Here is a 24,071-nt window from a genome sequence, read left to right as displayed (position 1 = left end):
GGGCCCCTTGTACCAAGACGTGATGCAGGTTTAAACATTGGCTGTTCTTTCTTCTTTCCTGAAATGAATGGTGGAATATGTGCTGCACTTTTAAAGGCAAGAAGACTGCTTGTGGTGAGATTCGGGGTAGGCCCTGCCGCACAGAGCTTCTGATCTACGTTGTGAAGTTTAGAGTAGATTGACTTTGACAGTTCTCTTTTATAGAGTTCTATGGATAGAGAATGCTGTATCATTCTTTCTTCTACTTTCCTGTCAACAGCATTTATTTAGGACCTACTGGGTGCCAAGCACTTTGCTAAGCTCTGTCCTTTCTGCCCACTCCTGCTTCCTCAGTCCTAGTCATCTAGTCTCATTGCATGCCCTGGTGGCTCTTTCTCCGGCTCCACGCCTATTCTTGACGGCCCTCTTCCTCCCTCATTCCCAGGCTTCCTCTTCTCTGCGTCCCCTGCCCTGCCCCATGGGAAGCTCAGTGTCCATGTTGACTCTTGTGACAGCCTCAGTCTCTTGGACTGCATGATCTCTTTCTCCGGTTGACTTCAGCTACTCACTGACCTGTTCCTAAAATGGATTTCTCCGTCCCTTATATCGTACCACCTCCGTGTCTAGAACCATGTGGAAATTCTACCCTCGTGCGTTCCTCTTGCCATCCTTCCGCCCTTTACAGTCTCTCACATTAAACCTATTCTTCTCCCTTATCATGACTTAGAGTTCTTGGACCCATCCCTCTTCTCCCAGTCTGCATTCCTCTCCCTGGCTTCACTTGGCTTCATACCCAGCTTTTAATCTATTTTAATGTTTCATAGATAAAGCTCGACATACAATCTCTGTCCCTCCTCCAGAGTTGCTAAAGATCTGTTAAAAAAAATTCATAGTCTCCAGACCTACCTGCAGCTTACCCTGTTACTTCTCTGGGAAGGCTGAGGCCATCTGGTGTCAGTCCTTCTCTCCATTCCTCAGGACTTCTCCACATCCTCCTCCTTTCCTCTGGTCACATGCTTCCTTACTGACTTAATTCCTCTGAATGTCATCCCCTTGATCCCATTCCTTCCTTACCTCAGTATTTACTAAAAACAGTAGAGGCCATTTGTCATGAATGCCATTTTCTTCTCCCACTCCCACCTTCCAGTCCTGTGTCATCCCTTCATTTTCTCCTCCTTTGCTTCAGTCACTGAAAAAAAGATAAGCATCCTCTCTGACCAAGTTAATCCCCTCCTGGCTTCCTCAGGAGTTTGCTGCATGATCATTTCTCCTTTCTTTCTTTTTCTTTTTTACACCATCAAGTTGGTTGGTTGTTGTTCTTCGTCTACAAAGAGGGCCAAATGACATCACCATGATAAAATGAAATTTCAGTGTGTCCAACTGTGGCTGATCAGACCGATAGGAGCTCGGAATGCTCTACCACAGGTTGGGCGCAGATAGTGCGTGTGAGTATTTGAGGTGGATACCCCAAATTTTCTCATCCTGCATTTACTTTGTGCTGTCTCAATTCTACTCAATTCTCCTTTTCTGATGTGGGCACGCCATGCTCAGCGTGTTTCCCACGTTGCACAGTCAAATCCAAAGTTCTTTTTTTTTTTTTTAACTTTTAACATTTATTTTCACAAAATTTTGGGTTACAAATCCTCTCCCCCTTTGTCCCCCCCCCCCAAACCCAAGCATTCTAATCGCCCCCGTGACCAATCCGCACTCTCCTCTATCCTCCCTCCCTGCCCCCATCTACGTCTTCTCCTCTGTCCTGCAGGGCCAGATAGCCCTCCCCACCCCTTAACCTGTATTTCCCATCTCCTAGTGGTAAGAACATTACAGTTGATCCTAACACTTTGAGCTCCAACTTCCTTAGTTCCCTCCCTCTCCACCCCTTCCCCCTGGAGGACAAGCAATTCAATACAGGCCAAATCTGTGTAGCCTTGCAAACGACCTCCATACTAGCTGTGTTGTATAGGACTAACTATATTTCCCTCCATCCTATCCTGTCCCCCATCACCTCTACTCTCTTATGATCCTTTCCCTCCCCATGAGTGTCGACCTCGGATTGCATTCTCCTCCCCATGCCCTCCCCTCCATCCTCCCCCCGACCCTGCCCGTGCCCCTGTCCCCCACTCTCCTGCACTGCGAGATAGGCCCTCCTACCAAAATGAGTGTGCATCCCATTCTCTCCTCCAGTGGAATGTGATGAGAGTAGACCCCATGTCTCTCTCTCGCCTCCCCTCTTTATCCCTCCACTAATAAGTCCTTTGCTTGCCTCTTCCATGAGAGATAACTTGCCCCATTCAGTCTCTCCCCCTCTCCTCCCAACATTTCTCTCTCACTGCTTGACTTCATTTCTTTTTTTTTTTTTAAGATATGATCCCATCCCCCTCAACCCACTCTGTGCACTCTGTCTCTATGTATGTGTGCGTGTGTGCATGTGTGTGTGTGTGTACTCCCACCCAGTACCCAGATACTGAAATGTTTCAAGAGTTACAAATATTGTCTTTCCATGTAGGAATGTAAACAGTTCAACTTTAGTAAGTCCCTTATGACTTCTCTTTGCTGTTCACCTTTCCATGGTTCTCTTCATTCTTGTGTTTGAAAGTCAAATTTTCTTTTCAGCTCTGGTCTTTTCATCAAGAAAACCTGAAAATCCTCCATTTCATTGAAAGACCATTTTTTCTCCTGAAGTATTATACTCAGTTTTGCTGGGTAGGTGATTCTTGGTTTTAGTCCTAGTTCCTTTGACTTCTGGAATATCCTATTCCATTCCCTTCGATCCCTTAACGTAGAGGGTGCTAGATCTTGTGTTATCCTGATTGTATTTCCACAATACTTGAATTGTTTCTTTCTAGCTGCTTGCAATATTTTCTCTTTTACCTGGGAACTCTGGAATTTGGCCACAATGTTCCTAGGAGTTTCTCTTTTTGGATCTCTTTCATGCGGTGTTCTGTGGATTCCTTGAATATTTATTTTGCCCTCTGGTTCTAGAATCTCAGGGCAGTTTTCCTTGATAATTTCATGGAAGATGATGTCTAGGCTCTTCCTTTGATCATGGTTTTCAGGTAGTCCCAGAATTTTTACATTGTCTCTCCTGAATCTATTTTCCAGGTCAGTTGTTTTTTCAATAAGATATTTCACATTATCTTCCATTTTTCCAATCTTCTCGCTATGTTCTGTGATATCTGTCTTTCTCATAAAGTCCTTAGCGTCCATCTGTGCCATTCTAGTTTTGAAAGAACTATTTTCTTCAGTGAGCTTTTGAATCTCCTTTTCCATTTGGCTAATTCTGCTTTTGAAAGCATTCTTCTCCTCATTGGCTTTTTGAACCTCTTTTGCCAATTGAGTTAGGCTAGTTTTCAAGGTGTTAATTTCTTCAACATTTTTTTGGTTCTCCTTTAGCAGGGAGCTGATCTGCTTTTCATGCTTCTCTTTCATCCCTCTCATTTCTCTTCCCAGTTTTTCCTCCACCTCTCTAACTTGATTTTCAAAATTCTTTTTGAGCTCTTCCATGGCCTGAGCCCATTGGGTGGTCTGGGACACAGAATCCTTGATTTCTGTGTCTTTGCCTGATGGTAAGCATTGTTCTTCCTCATCAGAAAGGAAGGGAGGAAATGTCTGTTCTCCAAGAAAGTATCCTTCAATAGTTTTATTTCTTTTCCCTTTTCTGGGCATTCTCCCCAGCCAGTGACTTGACCTCTGAATATTCTCCTCACACCCACCTCGCCTCCTGGTCCTCCCAGCCAGCATTTGGGGACTGAGATTCAGATGCTGCTTCTCGCCTTAGGGCTTTTGGCGGAGGCAGGGCTGCTATTCAGTGTGAGAATTAAGTTCAGGTGGTCAGGTTGGGGCAGGGCCTCCTCTCAGGCTCAGTTCCCTCAGGGGGTTTATGCACAGACCTTTCACAATGGATCCAGGCTCCCGCCCGCTTGGGGAGCCCCTGTCTGCAGCCGCCTCTCAGCTTCTACCTCCTGGGGGGGCCCGAGCCATGGGGGCACCCCACTCCCCTCTCGACCCGCCAAAGAGACTCTCTCACCGACCGTCCTCACCTGTGAGTGGAGGGACTTGTGCGGCCTCTGGAGATCCCGTCCCTGAAGCCTGCTCGGATCTGTACCTCTTGGAGCCGCAGCCACCGCAGGTCTGGGCTGGGCTCCGCGTCTGCAGCGCAATGGACCTTGTGCGAGAGGTTTGCAGGTCCCTCTGTGGGTGGAGGGACCTGCATGGCCGCTGGAGATCCCGTCCCCGTAGCCCGCTCGGATCTTTTCCTCACGGTGTCGCGGCCACTGCAGGGCTGCCCCCTGCTCCCAGTCCCGGCGCCCAGTCCGCAGTGTGAAGGACCCCCTGCGAGAGGTTTGCAGGTCTCTCCGGAACAGAAATCTCCCTCCCTCCAATATTCCGTGGCCTCTGGGTGCAGAATTCACCGTGAGTTGGTCCCTTCTAGCCGTTCTGTGGGTTGTGGGTTCGGAGCTATGTGTATGTGCGTCTTTCTACTCCGCCATCTTGGCTCCGCCCGCCAAATCCAAAGTTCTTGAGAGAGACTGTCAAATTACTTATATTTTCTTTTGAAACTACTATATATATTTTACAACACTGACTCATCCTTAGCTTCCTCTTAATTTTTTTGTCATAATTCCTAAGCTTTTTAGATTTTTTAATTTTTCCTTTTGTGAAGTGACTAGATGTGAAGGATATAGTTTGACTTACTCCTGGAATTTTATAACTTTGAAATTAATCCTAATTTGGTTTTATTAGGGAGCTAACCACTCCCTGCTCCTGGGTACTTTCTCTAATTTTGACCCTTGGGACCACTTTCTCTGATTCTTTTCCTGGTTTTTTGATGATTCTTTATCAGTCTCCTTTTGTGGATCATATTCTTTCAGACACCATATGAAAAAGAAGATCTCTGTCCTGAATACTCTTCTTTATATTCTCTCCCTTGGTGATATTAGCTCCTGTGAATTGTTTATCATCTGGGCTGCCACATCCTCCTCCTTCTCTCTGGTCACATGATAGTAATTCTTCTACGTACATCCTGCATCCCATTCTGACCTAAGGGTCTTGATCTCAACTCTTTCCTGAACTCTGATTCTGTATTGCCTTTGATTGGATGCCATGTAAGCCCCTCAAACTTATCATGTCCAAAGTGGAACTGATTGCATTTTCCTCAAAATTCTGTACTTTTTATCTTGATGGCACCACCATTTTTCTACTACTGCAGCCTTGGACTGTTCTCTCTTAACTCAACAACAGGTCATGTGGCTTCTTCTTGGAAAACATCTTTCCCATCCTTCCTCTTTTTTCTGCTTCATAGGACTATACTTCATGTGCCCATTATTCCATTTAAATTGGTTTATTGGCTGTTCTTGTACATGATATACCGTGTCACCCACCTCTCTGTCTTTGCACACTTGGTCTCCCATGCGAGGGAAGCACTCGTAAACCTATAGCTTCTTTGAAAATGGAGCTCAGCAGAACCACAAGGACGTTGTACACAGTAGCAGATGCACTGTGCAGGAATCAACCATGAACGACTTAACTGTTCTCAGTAATGTCACGATCCAAGACAACTCCAAGTGATTCATGCTGAAAATTGGCATTCCCTTCCAGACAAAGAAGTGATGGAGTCTGAATGCAGATCGAAACATACTGTTTTTCACTTTCTTAATTTTTTTGTGTTTTTTTTCCTTTGGGTCTGGGTCTTCTTTCACAACGTATCTACTGTGGTAATTTGTTTTCCAGGATTTAACAAGTATAACTTATATCGAACTGCTTACCATCTCAGGTTGGGGGAAGGTAAGAGGACAGAGGAAATTTGGAATTCAAAATTTTTAAAAAATGATTGCAGAAAATTGCCTTTACCTGTAGCTGGGGAAAATAAACTATTATTTAAAAATTTTTTTAAAAATAAAATGTAGCTCAGGTGGTACTTTCTAATGGAGTCTTTCTTACATTTAATTCTCCATTTATTTGCAGCCTCCTTTGTGAAAACCTTTAGAACTGGTTGGATGGCTAGACTAAAAAAATGAGTAATGAATAGTTCGGTAACATTGTGACTGAAGGTCTAAGGATCTGTGCTGGGCTCTGTTATTTCACATCTTTATCAGTGACTTAGATAAAAGCACGGATGGTGCGCTCATCAGATCTGTAGACGATACTAACCTGGGACAGATAGCAGCACACCAGATGATAAAGGATCCAAAAAGATTCTGACCAGCTTGAGTTTGGGGCAGAATCTACTAAAATGGAATTAAATAGGGATAGAGAAAATCTCATGCTTGGGTAAAAAAATTTAGAAGTACAAACGGGGTAGGTCTGGTAGACAATTTAACTGAAGAAGATCTAGGGATTTTCTGCTAAAATCAAAAGCTAACATTCTGTGTAATGGAGAGATACCAATGCTTCCACAGTAATATTGCATAAAATAAGGAAAACACCTTTCCTTGCTGATTTTGAAATAGTTCTAAAAATGACAGCAAGAATTTGAGAGCGACATTTAAGACACAGAGATGGTTTAAAAAGAAGCAAAACCATCCCTATTTGCTGATGACGTTGTGGCTTACTTAGAACATCTTAGGGAATCAGCAAAAAAAAAAACAAACAACCAAACCAACCAGCTTCAATAAAATAACAGGCTACAAAACACGTGTAAAAGTCCACAAGCGATACATAGCAGTAAGAAAGTCCAGGAGGGAACAGTAGAAAGATGTCCCATTCAGGGGCAAATTATCTCTCATAAAAGAGGCAAGCAAAAGACTCATTAGTGGAGGGATAAAGAGGGGAGGTGAGAGAAAAACATGAAGTCTACTCTCATCACATTCCACTAAAGGAAAGAATAAAATGCCTACTCATTTTGGTATGAAAACCTATCTTACAATACAGGAAAGTGGAGGATAAGGGGATAAGCAGAGTGGGGGGGGATGATAGAAGGGAGGGCATGGGGAGGAGAGTGCAATTTGAGGTCAACACTCATGGGGAGGGATAGGATCAAAAGAGAATAGAAGTAATGGGGGACAGGATAGGATGGAGGGAAATATAGTTAGTCCTATACAACACAACTATTATGGAAGTCATTTGCAAAACTACACAGATTTGGCCTATATTGAATTGCTTGCCTTCCAAAGGGAAGGGGGGGAGAGGGAGGGAGCTAAAGAAGTTGGAACTCAAAGTGTTAGGATCAACTGTAATGTTCTTACCACTAGGAAATAAGAAATACAGGTAAAGGGGTATAGAAAGCTATCTGGCCCTACAGGACAAAAGAGAAGACAGAGACAAGGGCAGAGAGGGATGATAGAAGAGAGAGCAGATTGGTCATAGGGGCAATTAGAATGCTTGGCATTTGGGGGGGGAGGGGAGAAAAGGGGAAAAATTTGTAACCCAAAATTTTGTGAAAATGAATGTTAAAAGCTAAATAAAAAAAAAAAAAAAAAAAAAGAAAGATGTCCCATTCAAAATAATTATAAAATACATAAAATGTTTGGGAGTCAGTTTACCAAGGCATGTTTAGTATCTATAGATACAGTTTCAAAATGCTCCTTAAAGAAATAAAGAATATCTTAAGTAATTAGAAGGGTAAGAGATATTCAATGTGTGTGGCTGGGCCATGCCAGTATAATAAAAATGACAATACTGCCAGAATTAGTTTACGGATTTAATACTATACGTGTTAAACTACCAAAAGGCTACTTTATAGAAATTAGTAAGATAATAGTAGAATTAATTCAGTGGAACAAAAGATCCAGAATGTCAGAGAAAATGATGAAAACGAGAGAATAGCAAGGACTCCAGACATCAGATTATATTGTAAAGGAATAAACATTAAAATGCTACAGGTTAAAAAAAAGGAAAGTAGGTCAGTGAGAAAATGAGAGGAGCAATCATAAATAATTGATATTATTGATAATCCCTTAATCACTGATAAACACCAACACATGAATTACTTAGGAATTCATGTGACAAGAATTGTTGGGGAAACTGGAAAGCAATCTGGTAGCAATTAGATTTAGACCATTACATTATACTAGATGCCACAGTAAAATATAAATAGGTGAGCTGAATATTAAAGATCATGCCATTAAATAAATAAAAGAGAGCCAGATAAGGTATCTTTCATAACTGTGGTGAATTCTTAACCAAACAAAAATTAGATCATTTTAATTACATGCAAAAGAAAAACTTTTGCACAAACAAAATGAATACGACTAAAGTTAGAAGGGAGAGTTAGAAAGGGAGCAGTTGACTGGGAAAAAAATCCTGGTATCAAAAATGTCTAATAAGGCTCTGAAGGCAAAGCTGCATAGGCAAATGGCAGAAGTATATAAAACCAAAAGCTGTTTCCACAGTGATGATTTGTCAGAAGATATAACAATTTTCAAAAGAAGATATAACATTAACATTGTTATGAAAGAATGCCTCAGATCACTAATAATAAGAGAAATGCAAATCCCAATAATGGAGGTTTCATAAAATTGGAGGGCTGGCACATTGGCATAGATGACAAAGCAAAGGGAATAGTCAGTATAGACAATTTATGGAAAGACAGGCATGCAGATGCATTGGTGATGGAGCTGTGACCCAATCCAGCCATACTGGAAAGTGGTTGGGAAATATCCAGAGAAAGTGAATAAAATAAGCCAGTTAAAGTCCCTAACAGTTCCACTATTTGCCATATATCCCACAAGAGGTCAATGACAAAATGAAAGGAGCCATATACACTAAAATATTTATAGAAACTCTTTTTGTAGGATCAAAGAACTGAAGCCAAAGTCCATGCCCATCAACTGGGGAATAACTAAACAAACTGTGGCACATTAATGTCATGGAATATGACTGTGCTAATAAATGATGTGGGTGATGAATGTAGAAAAGTACAAGAAGGCTTACTGTGAACTGATGCAAAGTGAAACAGAACACACAGCTACAACAGTGTGAACGGAAGGAACCCCCATCACAGAACATTCAGAACTAAGTGCTGTAAAAACATGAGAGGAGAGGACAGGAGGAGGAGGTGGAAGACCATGCAGAGAAGGGCAGTCACGGTGTGAATGACCTTGAATCCACATGGGGCTGGTTAGCCTGGCTAAAAAAAGACCTAGAGGGACTGTGTTAGTTGTGGTCCGGTGGTCAAAGGGCTGTCCCACAGAAGAGTGATTGGATTTGTGCCATTTGACCCTATGGAGGAGAACTAGAAATAATGGATGAAAGTTGCAGGGCCAATTCAGGCTTGACATTAGGAAGAGCTTCCTGACAGAGCAGAGTGAGATGGGTCTCCTCGAGAGGAGGCAGGTTCTTGTCCTTGGAGATCTTCAGGCAAAGACTTTAGGTTCCTGTCCTCGGAGATCTTCAGGCAAAAGCTTCATTAAGTACTTCAGTGGAGGGTTGGACTAGATCGCCTCTGAGGTTCCTTCCAACTCATTCACTTGGCGAAATTATTCTCTTAATTCCAAATACATTATTTCAAGCTTTATACACACACACACACACACACACACACACACACACACACACACACACTGCATGTGACATAGGGCCACACACACACACACACACACACACACACACACACACTGCATGTGACATAGGGCAGTAGTAGCATCTAGCATTTTCTGTGTGCCAGGTATCTTACTAGGCATTGGGTAGACAGATAGAAAGAATGAACCACTCCAAAATCTCAAGGAGGTTAGGTAAGAGTTCTGATTTAGCTCTTGTGCTACTTTCCTTAAGCCTACAGCAGGATGACAGTGTATCACTGTATTATCCAGCCAGGAATTGTAACATCAGAATTGTCAGATCAGTCTGCAAACATATACGAAGTACCTGTTATGTGCCAGGTACTGGTGGGTGTTGAGGATACAGAGACAAAAGTGAAACAGAACCTCCATTTAAGGAACTCACATTCTGTTGAACAGGGTGGATCTACCCAACAGGTACGTCCTTATACAAGGATACACAAAAGAAGTACAAAACACCAGGTCATTAAGGAGGGAGGTGTCTGCCGGGTGGCAGGATTGTCAGAGCTACCATGCAGAATTGGACATGGTAGTGGAATTCTAAATAGGGTCTTGAAGGAAGTACAGGATGAAGGTGAAGAAGTAGCATATGTCTAGGAATGAGAGACTGGAGATAAGGACCTAGTATGAAGAGCCGGTGAAAGGCCAGTTGTTAGTGGCCTGTGAAGTGCAGCAAGGGGTGTAGTGTACAATGGGACTGGAAATTAGGTTGGGGTCTCTTTTGAAAGGCTTTACAAGCCAAATGTAAGAGTTTATCTATAGCTTATTCTAGAAACCAGAGAGAGCCACCAGAATGTGAGTAGGAGAATAAAATGTCAGATGTGCAGTTAAGGCACTTGACTGCAGGGAGAATAAGTTAGATGGGGAGATTCTTGAGGCAGGGAAGCAGTTAGGAGGCCATTGTAATAGTCAGCTAAGGGTGATACAGGCCTGACCTCCAGAGGGGCTGGGTGAGTGGTGCTAAGGGAGGAGCCAGGAGAGGTGTACGAGTTGGGTAACTGATCTGATGTGCAGGGGAGAGTGTAAAAAGTCAGGCATAACCCCAGGTTCACAAGGAGGGGAGATCAGAAAAATGCAGTTCCTCCAAATCAATTCATTGCTTACAAATGAAAGGCAAAAACTGCTCCCCAGTCTCTGGTAGGATACACCATTAAGGAAGGCTGGAAAGGCTTCTTGCAGGAGAAGAGATTTTAGCTGAGATTTGGAGGAAACCAGGAGGTAAAGGTGAGGAAAGAAGAGTATTCTAGGCATGAGTGGGGAAAAGTCAGCTACTCGGAGTTGGGAGAAATCTTGTTTGAGGAACAGCCAGGGGGCCAGTATCACAGGAAGGACAGGAGGGGCTATTATGAGGGCCTTTGACTACCAAACAGAAGGTTTTGTTTTTAACCCTGGAGGCGATAGGGAGCCATTGGTGTTTACTGACTAAGGAGGGAACATGGTCAGATGTGTGCTTAAGGAAGATCATTTTGATAACTAAATGGCAGATGGATTGGGGTGGGGAGAGACTGAGGACAGTCACTTCCACTAGTAGCTGCTGCCACAGTCCAAGTGGGAGGTGATGAGACCTGGCACCAGTCAGGGTGGGGTCAGGAGAGATGGGGACAATATAAGAGAGACGTGGTGAGGTAGAAACAATAGGATATGGCACCCAATTGGACAAGAGAGTGAGAAGTCAAGGAAGACACCTGTCTGTGTGCCTTTGAAAATATTCGTATTCTTTGACCCCTGGTCATTGGGGTAAAGATGCTTTTTCTAATACATTTAACTCAGCTTCTTATATTAGTTATCTTGAAGACAAGACTTTATCAGAGAAACTTCTGTAAAGATTTTTTTTCTCCCAGTTATCACTTTCCACTGCAAATTTTCATTTTATTGGTTTTGTGTGAAGGCTTCTTAAATTTTATGTAATTACAGTTGTTTTATTTTTAAGCGTTCCTTTATCCCTTGTCTGGTTATGAACTCTTCCTTTATCCACAGATCCAAAAAGCAGGTTTTCCTTTCATCTTCTCGTTTGTTTGTGTTTGTCATATTTCCTTTCGGTGTGTGCAATGAGATGTTCCATACCTACTTTCTGTGCTTTCTCACCTTACTATGTTGTGCATCACATAAAACCAAGAGAATGAAAATTAGAAGGAGAAAAAATGTCTTTACAACAATGTACTCTGGTAAGCAGAAGCTTTTTTCAAAATAGTTCTTACCTCAATAGATGAGACCCTTGGGTTATCAGATGCAAGGCTGCTGTGTTCGTTTCCTTCTGTATGTTTTGTGCCTTGTTTTTTCCAGTGATTAGCCTTTCTTTCTTGACCAATGCCAAGTTATTTTGAGGATTGCTGCGAGATCTGGTACTGCTGGAACACTTTCCTTTTTCTTCTGGATTTGTGTGTTATGCATCCCAGTGAATCACCAGAAAAGCTGTGACTTTTCCCTAAGATTCCCATCTGGCCTCAGTGTGGGCTCCCCTGCTGCCTCTTGTTTTACCATCCTGGCTGATCCTCACCAGCCTCTCAATGCCGGTGTTACAGAAGAATCCTGTTCTTCCCTTTTTTATCCTCTCTCATCTCTTCACCCACTGCCTTTATCCAAATAATTCACAAATCTCTATCTCCACTTTCCCCCTCGTGTTCTTAACTCCAGAGTAACTTGCCCTCCGCATCCAACATTTCCAAAAAGAAGCCCAGTGTCTTTGTCCAGCGACCTGTTCTGCAGTCTAACTTCACTATTTGATAAGCATTTGTGGGTCCATCGTATCATTTGATCCTTACCTCAAATTATTTTATCTCTTTTCCTGATGAGGAACCTGAGGCTCAGATTAACTGACTTGCCCAGGGTCACACAACTAGTAATGGTTAGAAGTGGAATTCATCTCCTTGTCTCTCCTCAATATGAAGCTAATCCCCTTTTCCCTGGTAGCCGAGTGCTTCTTGGTGCCTCTGGCACCACCACGTATTCGTTATCCCATTCCGTACCATGGCATCATCACTGACTCTTCTGTCTCCTGTAGCCAAATATTAATCCTTAGCCGATTCCATCTCCCTCTCTCCAATCTGTGATTTGTTTTCATCAAGGCTCTATGAGGCTGCCTCTTATGACTAAGGCATGTGTGATATCAGGGTGGGATAGGGGAAGAAATGCTCCACTTGGAGTCAGAAGGGGGCTGGGATTGATTCCTGCTTCCGACACTTAGTGGCTTGCTGACAACCTCTCCTCAGGTTCAGTGAAGTGTTGATAAGGAGACGGGTCTTGCCTATCTCAGAGAGCTTTTGTGTAGGTCCAGTGAAATGTGAAAGGTCCAGTCCTTTGTGAGCCACAATGCAAATAATCACCGTGAGAATGATGACAGAAGCACCCCCAAGGCTCACATTTGCAGTGAGTTTTACAGTGTGGCTGTAGTATACTAAGGGGTGCTCTAATTTTCCATGCAGAATTAGTGCAATTTCCTGTCTCTGACCTCCTTTGAGGGAATGGGTCTAAAAGAACCTTGAGCCTTTATATTTTATCCATTGGCACATGAGCTTCTCTATTGACAGAAGCATTATCCAGGGTGGTTGCTGCCTTGATAGCCAACTCCAGCATTGGAACAGCCCAGACCTTTTCTGAACATGCTCTTCTACAAATTTGAAGAATTCTAGCTGTAAAAAAATTGACAGCCCAAAGATCATGTGAACAATACTGTGTTCTATCTGGAGGCCATGGTTTGGGAGTACATTTTGCCTCAGCATACTCTAGAAGCACAGTGCTTAGCGTTGAGTCTATTAAGAAGAGACAGCAGTGTCTTTTTCCCCATGAAAACTGATAAGGGAATGAGCAGCAGGGATTAAAATTTATTCTTTGGACAGGGAGGATAAAGTAGTATAGATATAATTGATGTAGCTCATTTGAAAATGGGCCAGTAGTGTGCGCAGTGGATAGAGCCCCCAGGCTGGAGTTAGGAAGATTCATTTTCCTGAGTTCAAACCTGGCCTCAGACGCTTCCTAGTTGTGTGATCTGGGACACATCACTTCATCCTGTTTGCCTCAGTTTCTTCATCTGTAAAGTGAGCTGGAGAAGGAAATGGCAAACCACTGCGCTATCTCTGCCAAGAAAACCCCACATGGGGTCACGGAGACTGAACAGTAACAATGAGAGGCATTCTCATACATAAATTTAGAAAGCTCTGCTAGTCTAAAGTTGATGAACCTGTTGCAGAATGGGTTGGTGACTTAAAACGGGATGGGACGAAAAAGTTCTTGGATCTTTCATGAGAATAACTTCCAACTTGATAGACTATTCCTATGTGACCTTCAGGAATGTTATCTTCAAATAAAGGATTTAACTATTTGGGCAGAATTATGCTCATTTAGGCAGAATCTTTTTTTGTGACATTCAGAACTTGTGTGAGGAGTTTGGCAGCATTTTGTGGAGAAAGAAGTAACTCCTGTTCTGTATTTCTTTTCAGCAGCAAAGCCAGTAGTGGTCAACGCAGCCCCTGTCCGGATGTCAGTTCCGATTGTTCCAGCACAAACCGTCAAACAGGTATGTGTTATGTGATTGTTTTTGTCTTACCTAAAATGTTGTGAGTGTTTTACCTGCATCTCTCATTGCTAGTTTAAGAATGAGTAGCTTTGGCAGATAATACCTTCTGACCATGGGCAAATTATTGAACCTGTGTGCCTCAGTTTCCTCATATAGAGAATGAGATCGTTGGGATAGTGGACCTCAGAGTTTGCTTCTAACTTTATATCTGTGATGCTGTGATCAGTAACTGCCCCGCAAGTCTTATTGACTTGAAGAGTACTTTAAAAAAGTTCATTAGACTTAATGAGCTTTTTTCTTCTTTCCAGGTTGTTCCCAAACCAATCAGTACAAGCTCACAGATAGTTACAACGAGCCAGCCCCAACAGCGGCTTATTATGCCAGCCACACCACTGCCACAGATTCAGCCGAACCTCACTAACCTCCCCCCGGGGACTGTTCTCGCACCAGCCCCTGGGACAGGCAATGTGGGATACGCCGTCCTTCCAGCCCAGTACGTCACTCAGGTATGCTGAAGAGTTTTAACTGCTCAGATCCTTTTACGGATCTGTGATGAAACAGGGAGGGTTTTCGCTCCAGTACTACGAATGGAAGCTCACCCCTGTGAGCTCTCCTGCACAGTTGTTGCCCATTTCAACCCATAAATGTCAAGATACCCTATGAGCTCAGGGTCTCAACATGACATGAATACCAGTGGAACGTGTGGACTGCCCACCAGTTATCCCTCCCTCTCACTACACGACTGACTTGATCTTCTTTTCCATTACCCATCTTTCCCACCTTCCCTCCACACGCAGCTGCCACTGGAGGTCAGGCCCTCCCCATTTCTTCTCACCTAGATTGTGGCAACAGCCTTCTAACTGGTCTCTGCAGCTCATCCCACACACTGATGCCTGAGCAGAGATCTGAATGTGCTGCTTCCCTAACTCAGGCACTTCAGCTGCTTCCTTTTGACTCTCGAGTCAAATATAAACTCCCATTTTTGGCTATCAAAGCCCTCCACAACCCCCATCTCCCACCTCTGGGCCTTTGCACTGGCCATTCCCCATTCCTGAAATGCGCTCCCTTTTTACCTGGGCCTTACAGAGTCCTTCTCTTCCTCTGCATGAAGCCCTACTTGCTAGTGTCCTCCCTCCTAGATTCTCTTGTAATTATCTGCCGTGTCTACATTTCTGTGTATTCACTTTGTAATTTATTTTGGACCTAGTTTTACACGTGCTCTTCCCCAAATTAGAGCTTCAGCTCACTGATGGTAGGAATTATTTCAGTCTTTGTCCTTATGTCTCCAGCACCTAGGATAGATCTCGGCATGTAGAAATGCCTGATAAATGCTTATTGGTTGAATTTTCTTTTCTTTTTTTTTTTAACTCTTGTTCAACATGGTTCCTAGTTTTGAAGATGAGGTGGACAGGGAAGTGCTTATAAACACCTGATTCATTGACTGGGAACCTGTGAAGGCTTTCACTTTCTGGTCCTTCAGAGGGGACATGGTCTCCAAGTCCTTGGAAATCAGCTCTTGGAAACCACTATCGAACATGTCTTACTTATTTTAACTTTAAACTTAGACACATGTAAAGACAGCAGACGTTAGTAGATAAAGGACTCACCACCTAAGTAGAGTGACCTGGGTTCAAGTTCTACCTGTGGGACCCCAGGTTACTGACCAATCCAAGTCCTCCTCTCCTCTCCTCTCCCCTTGGTGGGGCATATTGAGGAATAGGAAAGTCAACCAAATATTCAGTTTTGAGAAGGGGACAGGGATGGGATCTGTGACTTCACTGGCACAGGAACTCCTGGGTAAAGAAATTCCTTCTAACAAATGCATCTTCTCTGTAATACACTTAGAGAGAGTTGCCAAGGACACTGAGTGCTTAGGTGTCTTGCTCAGGCTCACACAGCCACCGGAGGTCATATAGGTGGGTCTTGAACCCAGGCTTTCCTGCTTTAAGGGCCCCCTCTCTATCCACTATGCCAAATTGCCTCGCTTTTAATTATATAGGAATTGTAATTAATATAAATATAATTAAGTCAAAAGTTAATAACTAGGACATCCAAGAAAGTTCACTGGACAGAAGGCAAAGGAAGAGGTGTTCAGCAGTGCTGACCTTCATGGCTGCATAACGCGATACTTAGACCATTGGGCTGGCAGTCAGGTGCCCTGGGACTCATGTGAGCTGGACCCTTTGCCAGCTTGGAGCCTCTGCAGGGATCACAGTAACTGCTGGGCCTTGACCACCACATACTAAAACTTCATGTACAGTCTGCAGTCTAACAGTCAGAAGTCTAGAGTACGTGGATGCAATTTGAAAACAGTGGGGCATTATAAAAATTTAAGTTTGTGGGTTTAATTATTAATATTAAGGAAGGAAATTTATAGAATTTTAGAGTATTCTAGAAATAGGTAAAGGAAGGAATAAAGGAGAATTTGATGGGAAAATGTAGTTTCCCCTCCTGAATTATGTATTACTGTCTCTAAGCAAATGCAACAAATCCATCAAATGTATAGCACAGTCTTTGCATTCCTGTTAACTAAATAAGGTGCTAATCATATTTCCTATCTTATGATTCCCACATAAAAACTAAGCTGTAAATGATGTTTGTGTTAGGAACTCTGGAGATATGTTTCAACCAAAATATCATGAAACCTACCAGTTGTATGTATTTGTATACATACATTTATATGCATATTACATTATATACATTCTTTCTGGACTGGTGAATCCTTTTGATGAGCTCAGGGTTGTAATGAAGCTTTGGTATTTCATGGACAAAAACTACCATCCTAAACCCAGATAGCTGTTTTTAAAATGCACCTCCTTAATTCGCAGAAGTACTAGGGAAGAGGGTGTTGTTTAGGTAATATCTATCGTCTCTGTTTGCCTGGCACATAGCAAACCCTAGTAGATGCTTGTTGTCTGACTTAGTTTAATTTTGTCACCTTTTTTCTTAGTTTTTCCCCCCAAGATAATTTCAGCTCCTAATTACACAGTTTATAATAGATATTTCTATAAGTTAAACACACTCATTAATTTTGCTTAACCTTTCTACACAAACTTATATGTACTGTTACTTTGTTTTTAAAAGGCTTTGAAATTTCTGTTTAACTGCCCTTCCTGATGGAGTTACTGGGGTGGCTTCTCAGAGCTAACCAATTAATTAATGAGTAAGAGGTCACAGTTTAATAATCAATAAAATTTTCCAAACACAGCCTGAGATCAGAAGTATCCAACTCATGCATCTAAGCCAGATTAAAACGCAATTGGGAAATGTTGAACAAAATAAATCAAAATACAACATAATGTTAATTTGTGGTTTTCTAGGTTGGTATGGGGCCCCCAGGATCCACTTCTATTTGTCCCACTAGACTTTACAACTAAGGATGATGCGTATGAACATGATAATGAGTCAAGTAACAGATTAAGTGGTGACCGCCTGCGTATGTTGTACATTAAAACTTTGTTCCACTTGGAAAGGGTGATTTTTGAGTCTAAGAAAGATTCTGCAGAACATCGTTGTAGACACAAATATGATCTAGAGCAAAATCTCAGCACCAGTTAAAGTTATAAATCACCCAGGAGGAGAGGGTGGCTTAAAAGGTTGAGGTGGATGAAGACTGAGAAAACACCATTGGTTTTGATAATTAACTTTGGAGAGAGCAGTTTTGCATGAGTCATGAAGTAACAAGCCAGATTACAAAGATTTGAGGAGGTAGACAAAAGGAGAAGTGGAAACAATGAGGATAGAAAGCTTCTTCAAAGAGTTTGAATGAGGAGGGGAGGGGAGACACCCTTTGAAGGGATGGTGTGGTTTAAGGATGGGGAAGCCTTGGACATGTTTGAAGGCTCCGGGAAAGAAACAAGAGACTGACGACTCAAGAGGGGTTTGGGGGGTGGGGCGGGGATGAGTTGAGGATTTGCTGAAGATGGAGTCAGGTGTATAGGATGAGGGTTTGTCCTTGACAAGGAGAAATGCCAAGCCTTTGTCAGAAAGTGGGAGATGATGGCAAGGACTTTGGAGAGGAAGACAGTGGTAGAAGAGTTCATGTTAGTGATTTTTTTTGTTGTTTTTTTTGTTTTTTAGCAAAATAAGAGGCAAAGTTCACACTTGAGAGAGAGGGGAGGCAGGAAAGTATGGAAGACTTGAGGGCGTGGGGGAAGGTGTGGAAAAGCTTCTGTGAGGAATGAGATAGGAAATCAGTTCGTATAGACAGCTTTGCTGCAGTGAGGGCTCGATGTTGGACAGTATGAATCTGTTGTGTACCCGGTGGCCTGTGAGTTTGAGCAGAGGAGCCAGTAGTGGGAAAACACTCATCTTCACTTTTATCTGACACTAATATTCTAATATATACATATATATACATATATATGTGTGTGTGTGTGTATATGTGTGTGTACATATACACACACACACACACACACACACACTCACTCATTATTTATACATAGTTTATCTAATGTGTGAAATTGTGAAAACAAAGCCTTGCACCAATCTCTCATCTTGGCAGTGGTGCAGCTCAGGTCCTCAAAGACGTTATTTGAGGGATATAAGCTCTGGCAAGTTCCATCCTGCTGGAGAATCTTTGAGATACATTCCCTGTTGGGGACTGTCCACTTGCCAAGGACTACCTGGCCTAAGAGGGGAGAGGCTCATCCAAATCATCCTTTGTAGCCCCTTCCATTTCTGCAGTGACGGCAGCTGGATAGTAGTGAAGGGAGCACCTATTATAATCATTAACTCATTGTTGTTGCTGTAAATGTGACCATTGAGTGGACACACAGCTGGAACAGCTAAGTCATATCGAACAACATTCTTACTATAAATAAAATCAGAAGACAGAACCATTGCAGCTCAATGTAAGGGAAACAAAGTCGGCAGCGGTTTTCATGTCTCTGAAGGCAAAAAGAAACATTTCACAGCACATCGGGTCATTTCACAACACTTGTCATCATTTGCAAAAAGACCACCATGAAAATGAGTACAGCTTTACGAACTAACGTGATGCAGAGGATAATAAGGGGAGACACCTCAGCTTTCCCCCATTGTAGGCACTTAATAAATGTTTATTGATTGAGCTTGTGAGAGCACAACTAAAAATGAAGTAAGGATAGATGAAAGAATTAAAGTGAGAAGAGGGTGGTGTACATTTAGAACAATTCCAACCTGACCTAATTATGTAAGTTTTGATGCAAAGTATTGGATATGAATAGACATTAGCTGATTGGAAGCATTTCATACAGAAATTTGATTGCCATCCTAGTCATTGGAAGCACATTTTATGTGAGTCTGCACCCAAGGAGTCTTTTTAAAGACAAATGTTTAACCAACTCCTCAGTTATAAAGGACATTTTTATTCACACAAGAAATTAAAAATTAAACTTAATTTTTTGGGGGTAATTAATAGCTAAACTTTACTTAAGTAGTACGAGGTACAAATTAACCAGATTATTTTGGAGGGACACTGGGGAGCACAGTGCAATGAAGATTAGAAGAAAATCAGAAAGCTAAAGCTGGTGAACAATTTTTACAACCAGTGTCCCTGATAAAGGCCTCATTTCTCAACTACATAGAGAACTGAGTCAAATTTATAAGAATACAAGTCATTCCCCAATTGATAAATGGTCAAATGATATGAAAAGGCAATTTTTATATGAAGAAATTAAGGCTATCTATGAGCATATGAAAAAATGCTATAAATCATTATTGATTAAAGGAACTTGCAGCCTCAAAGCCACGTGTGACCCTCTAGGTCCTCAAGTGCGGCCCTTTGACAGAATTCAATAAAAGGATTTGTTCTGTAAAATCTGGACTCAAGTCAAAAGGCCACACCCAGCTGCCGGTTCCCCACCCCTGCCATTAGAGAAATGCAAGTGAACACAGCACCATTTGTGAACTGGTACAAGAGGTTAAAAATTGTGTTTGTCCAAAACAACAACCCACTCAATTTACTTACCAAACACAAATATCAGCCAAGGGCAACATTATTTAGCATTATAAGTTGTTTATAAAATCTTTTAGAGAAGGAAGGTGGGAGATAGTAAATACTGCCACATAGAACAAACAGTAAGTTCATTTGAAGAATGCTTGTCCAGAGACTCTTTTAAGCAGACACCCTGAAGGCTTCCAATATTAAAGGAAAACAAATCTACAGAAGATGTGCAGTGATTTGTATGGATTTTCCTAATAAGTTTAAAAAAAAGACTCATCAAGGACAGTGAAGACACCATGCATGCCAGCCTCAGTGTGCTTATAGAAGTGTCTACACATGACCTTGGAGAGAACAAGGCTAGGAAGAACAGGTGGGCTTGACAACTGTATACAGAGAAGGGGCCTCCTAGAGGGACTGCCCCATTTTCCATGAGCAGCCCTGCTTGGTTTGGACTCCATAAGATCCTCATGCTTGCCTGCCTCCCCCAGATAAACTGATCCCTTGAAATCTCATCCCCATACAGATTAACTCATCCCATTCTCCACTCCCTCAGTTGCCTCTCCTCTGATTGGAGATGTGGAGGGTGGAGCAGTAAACTAGTAAACTCCTCACAAATCCTGCCTTCATACAGGGCACTGAATGCTCAGAACTTTGCAGGGAACTCCCATTTTCCATCAGCAGCTCTTAAGAACATCATGGTTCTGGTGGCTTAGCCTAGTGTCTGGCACATAGTAGGTGCTTAATGTTTATTGAAATGAATTGCATTGAATTGGAGGCAACAAAGTTGTGAGGTCATTGAAGGACTGATTCTCTAAGATATGTAAGAATAGAAAGATACTAAAGCGGACCAAGAGAACTAGCCTCTGTACCGTTATTCTTTCCACGTTGCGACTTTCCCATCAATCATGCATAGGCGTAAGAATTTAAATGGGAATTTATGGGGCGCGCTTTGTAGAAACTGGGGAAAACTCAAAACATTTAGAAGCTCATAAATGCATAGAGTGTATGTATAGTATTGTGTGATACCATAATAATTCAGTCGTCTTCTCTGTTACGAAGGGAGGACCAAAAAATTTTGAGTGGATTTTCCAGATTGCAGGGTGTCACACCCTGAATCTCTGTGATGTGGAAGGGATAACTGTACCTGTTTTCCAGTCTGTGTGAAGTTTAAATTAATGTAATTTCTATGTTCATCAAGAGTATTTTTGGTGAAGGTATAAGCAGTATTCCCTAAAAGAGCACGTCTTTACCATCATACAGTTCACTGAGAGAGAATATCAGATCCTGTTATTTTATTTGCTGATTGTAGAGAAAAGTATCGCATTGAAGACAGCAACATTGCCAATAGGGCTCTCAAACACATTGGCATCACATCCCATGCATGCGCTACAATTACATGAAATCGAAGATAAAGTAACAGCTGTGTTAAACCTTCTAATCATTAATATTAGGTAAGGCATAAAACAGGAAGATATGCTTTCCAAAGGTGTTTAATCTGTCCTGGGAAAGATCTAGCACAGTATCCAAGTTGGAAAGAGATCCTCTATAGGTGATGTTTTTCAGATGGCTCTGGTGGCATTAGCCATTTCCTGGTTGCAATCCATCACCATTTAGAAATCTGCTCAGGAAAATCTTAAGTGGATTAAGAATACCTGTTGCCCTGAAAATTGGATGGACAACATACAGAACTTGTGTCTGTACACATCTTGGATGAACAGTGCCAATGAACAGTCCCTTGGACCCAGGATATTTCAGAGTTTCTCTATTGACCCCAGACTTCTCCTTTTACAATGATTATTTCTGTCACTGCAAGATATGTAACACTAAAATCTCCAGCAAAGTAAAAAAAGTATCAAGCCAAGGGCAAAGAAAGGCGTGTGTATGTTGGCTGTGAGTAGGCTGGAACGTGTTATAATTAGGCCTTCGTACAGGAGAAGCAGAAGAAAAGATCCTTCTAAGAAACATGTGTGAAAAGGATGGGCTGGTCATTTGGTAAAAAACCAACAGACTGCTTTTTTTTTACCCCTTGGGCATTTTGTGATGTCAGAAGGAATTGGGGCAGTTCCCTAGCATGTTGTGTGCGTGACATGTTGTTCCTCTGATAAACTGGTGGGAGTCCAAGAAAGGGCAAATGAGTTGCAATCTGAATTACTGGAGGGAAAACTTATATCACAGATCAGGAATCCACTTGAGTATTTAACATTCTTCTTAATAAATTCATTGTCCATTCTTGTGAGTTTGACAAAACCTCCTTATTTTGTCTTGTTAGCTACAGCAATCTTCATACGTGTCTATAGCAAGCAACACTAGTTTTACTGGGACATCTAGCATACAGACCCAGGCAAGACTTCCATTCAATGGGTGAGTATCCGGAAAAGAATGACCTGTTTTTAGATGAAATTTACTATCTATTTAATGAAACAATTGATATATCAAGATATTTCTCCTTTGAGGTAATCTGCAAGCATTTGATAAGTACTTACCACGCTCCAGGCACCATGCTAAGTGCTGGGGTTACAAAGAAAAGACAAAAAGTGTGTGTGTGTGTGTAAATGAGATCTAACATGAATGTATCCCATAACATGAGAAAATCACACATTTTTGAACCATTGTTTGTTAGGTTACTGCAGGCCTGCACAACTTGCAGCCCACCAAAGGATTTCAGGTGGCCTGTGAAACATGTAGAAGAAAATGTCCTCTCCATGTTTTGAGGACCACAGGCTGTGCAGGCCTGGGTCACTGTATTGCTAATGAGGCTAGGATTTGTCTAGGCTATCTCAGATATATTTCCTCTACAGTTACTCTACTGTTTCCTACAAGAGGTAGAAATTTTCCAAGTAACAGCATCCAACTTTTCTGAATTCTTGTCATTCACATTTTTTTTACGTGTACTCCTGTAATATACTTGTCTAACAGTTTCACACGCCCTTTTCGATTAGTAGGATTTTCCAATATGTTATCTAAAAAGAAGAGTACCTTTTTATGTGGTCCAAATCCCCTGTGAATATTTTCTCTTTGGAGGAAAGTTTCCATAATGCTAAATTTGATGTCTTTCCCTTCCTTTGGCCAGTCTCCAGAGCTCGTTTTCTTTGGGTTCTTCATTTTCATACTGAGCTTTTCCAGAGACACTGAATACCTCCTTTTATCAAGGACCATCTTTAAAGTCCCACGAAATTGAAAAATAGGACAATGCTATCCCCAACCTAAGAGTTAAGTTAAAAACTACTAATCACAAAATAGAAAATGCTACATGTGAGTCTCTTAAAAGAGAATGCTCTTATGGGGTCTGAATTTTGCCTTTTCGTCAGTTATATACAGTCTAGTCAGTACTATATTCTAGAGAATTCTTATAATCATTAGACCTTATTTTAGTTCTGTAAAAAAAAAAAATCAGAAAACACTAATGTTTGAAACTTGTTTTGCCGGAGTTGCCTAGTCACAGGTTGACAATAATATGATAAATCAAATTGTTTTTTCTCCATCAGATTGTCTTATTAGATTGGTTAAGTGATATACACACCTACGAACGTACGTCAGTGATGTTCTGCGTTTTGTTGGCTTTGTTGTAGACACTCTCTTTGCAATGTAGTCGGTGGTTTTTGAGAATTGTTAAGGAAAGTTTGTTTTCCTTTTGCCAAACTGGCCATCCGCCTCAGTGAACTTGGCTTTACTGTTCTTGTAGGCCTTCCCTTATGCCTTTCCATCTTAGAAGATTACATTAGAGTTTATGTTTCCCATTATTGCCTTTAGTAACTCTGGGCAATAAGTATAATAAACTTTTTACCATTTCTTGTTCAGGATAATCTCGTCAGAGTCTGCAAATCGGCCCAGAAAGCCCTGCAACTGTACAAAGTCACTCTGTTTGAAATTGTAAGTGTGTGTGTGGGTAAATTTGGGGATGAGGTTGGAGGGGTGAGTTGGAAAGTCAGTGTTTTTCATTTGAAGCAACCACAAAAGTTTCCTGAATGTAGTATTAACTTAAAATTCTTGCTTACAAATATTCTAACAAATGATTTTTAATGACATTGTCCTAGAAACCTCTTATGCTTTCTCTCTTAAATGTGGTAATGGTATTGGTAGTTTTTCTGTAAAATGAAATTGTCATGTGAGTGATTTTCATTTTACTAAAATTTGTGATTACAATAATATTAACAAG

At 41.7% G+C, this 24,071-nt stretch overlaps 1 protein-coding gene across 3 annotated transcripts in view; it reads left to right on the top strand.

The window, feature by feature from the left end:
* LIN54 (lin-54 DREAM MuvB core complex component) overlaps positions 1–24,071 on the top strand; it is a 78,833-nt gene that overhangs the window by 39,982 nt on the left and 14,780 nt on the right. For 2 of the 3 annotated variants that reach the window (XM_072623993.1, XM_072623995.1), the window contains exons 6-9: positions 13,913–13,989; positions 14,298–14,495; positions 22,185–22,276; positions 23,714–23,785. In XM_072623993.1, the coding sequence (XP_072480094.1) occupies positions 13,913–13,989; positions 14,298–14,495; positions 22,185–22,276; positions 23,714–23,785 (439 nt within the window). The remainder of the gene's footprint in view (positions 1–13,912; positions 13,990–14,297; positions 14,496–22,184; positions 22,277–23,713; positions 23,786–24,071) is intronic. The other variant, XM_072623994.1, reaches the window with a different exon arrangement.

This window comes from Notamacropus eugenii, chromosome 7, assembly GCF_028372415.1.
Source record: "Notamacropus eugenii isolate mMacEug1 chromosome 7, mMacEug1.pri_v2, whole genome shotgun sequence".
Lineage (NCBI taxonomy): Eukaryota > Metazoa > Chordata > Mammalia > Diprotodontia > Macropodidae > Notamacropus > Notamacropus eugenii.
This window is presented reverse-complemented; position numbering and strand designations above follow the sequence as displayed.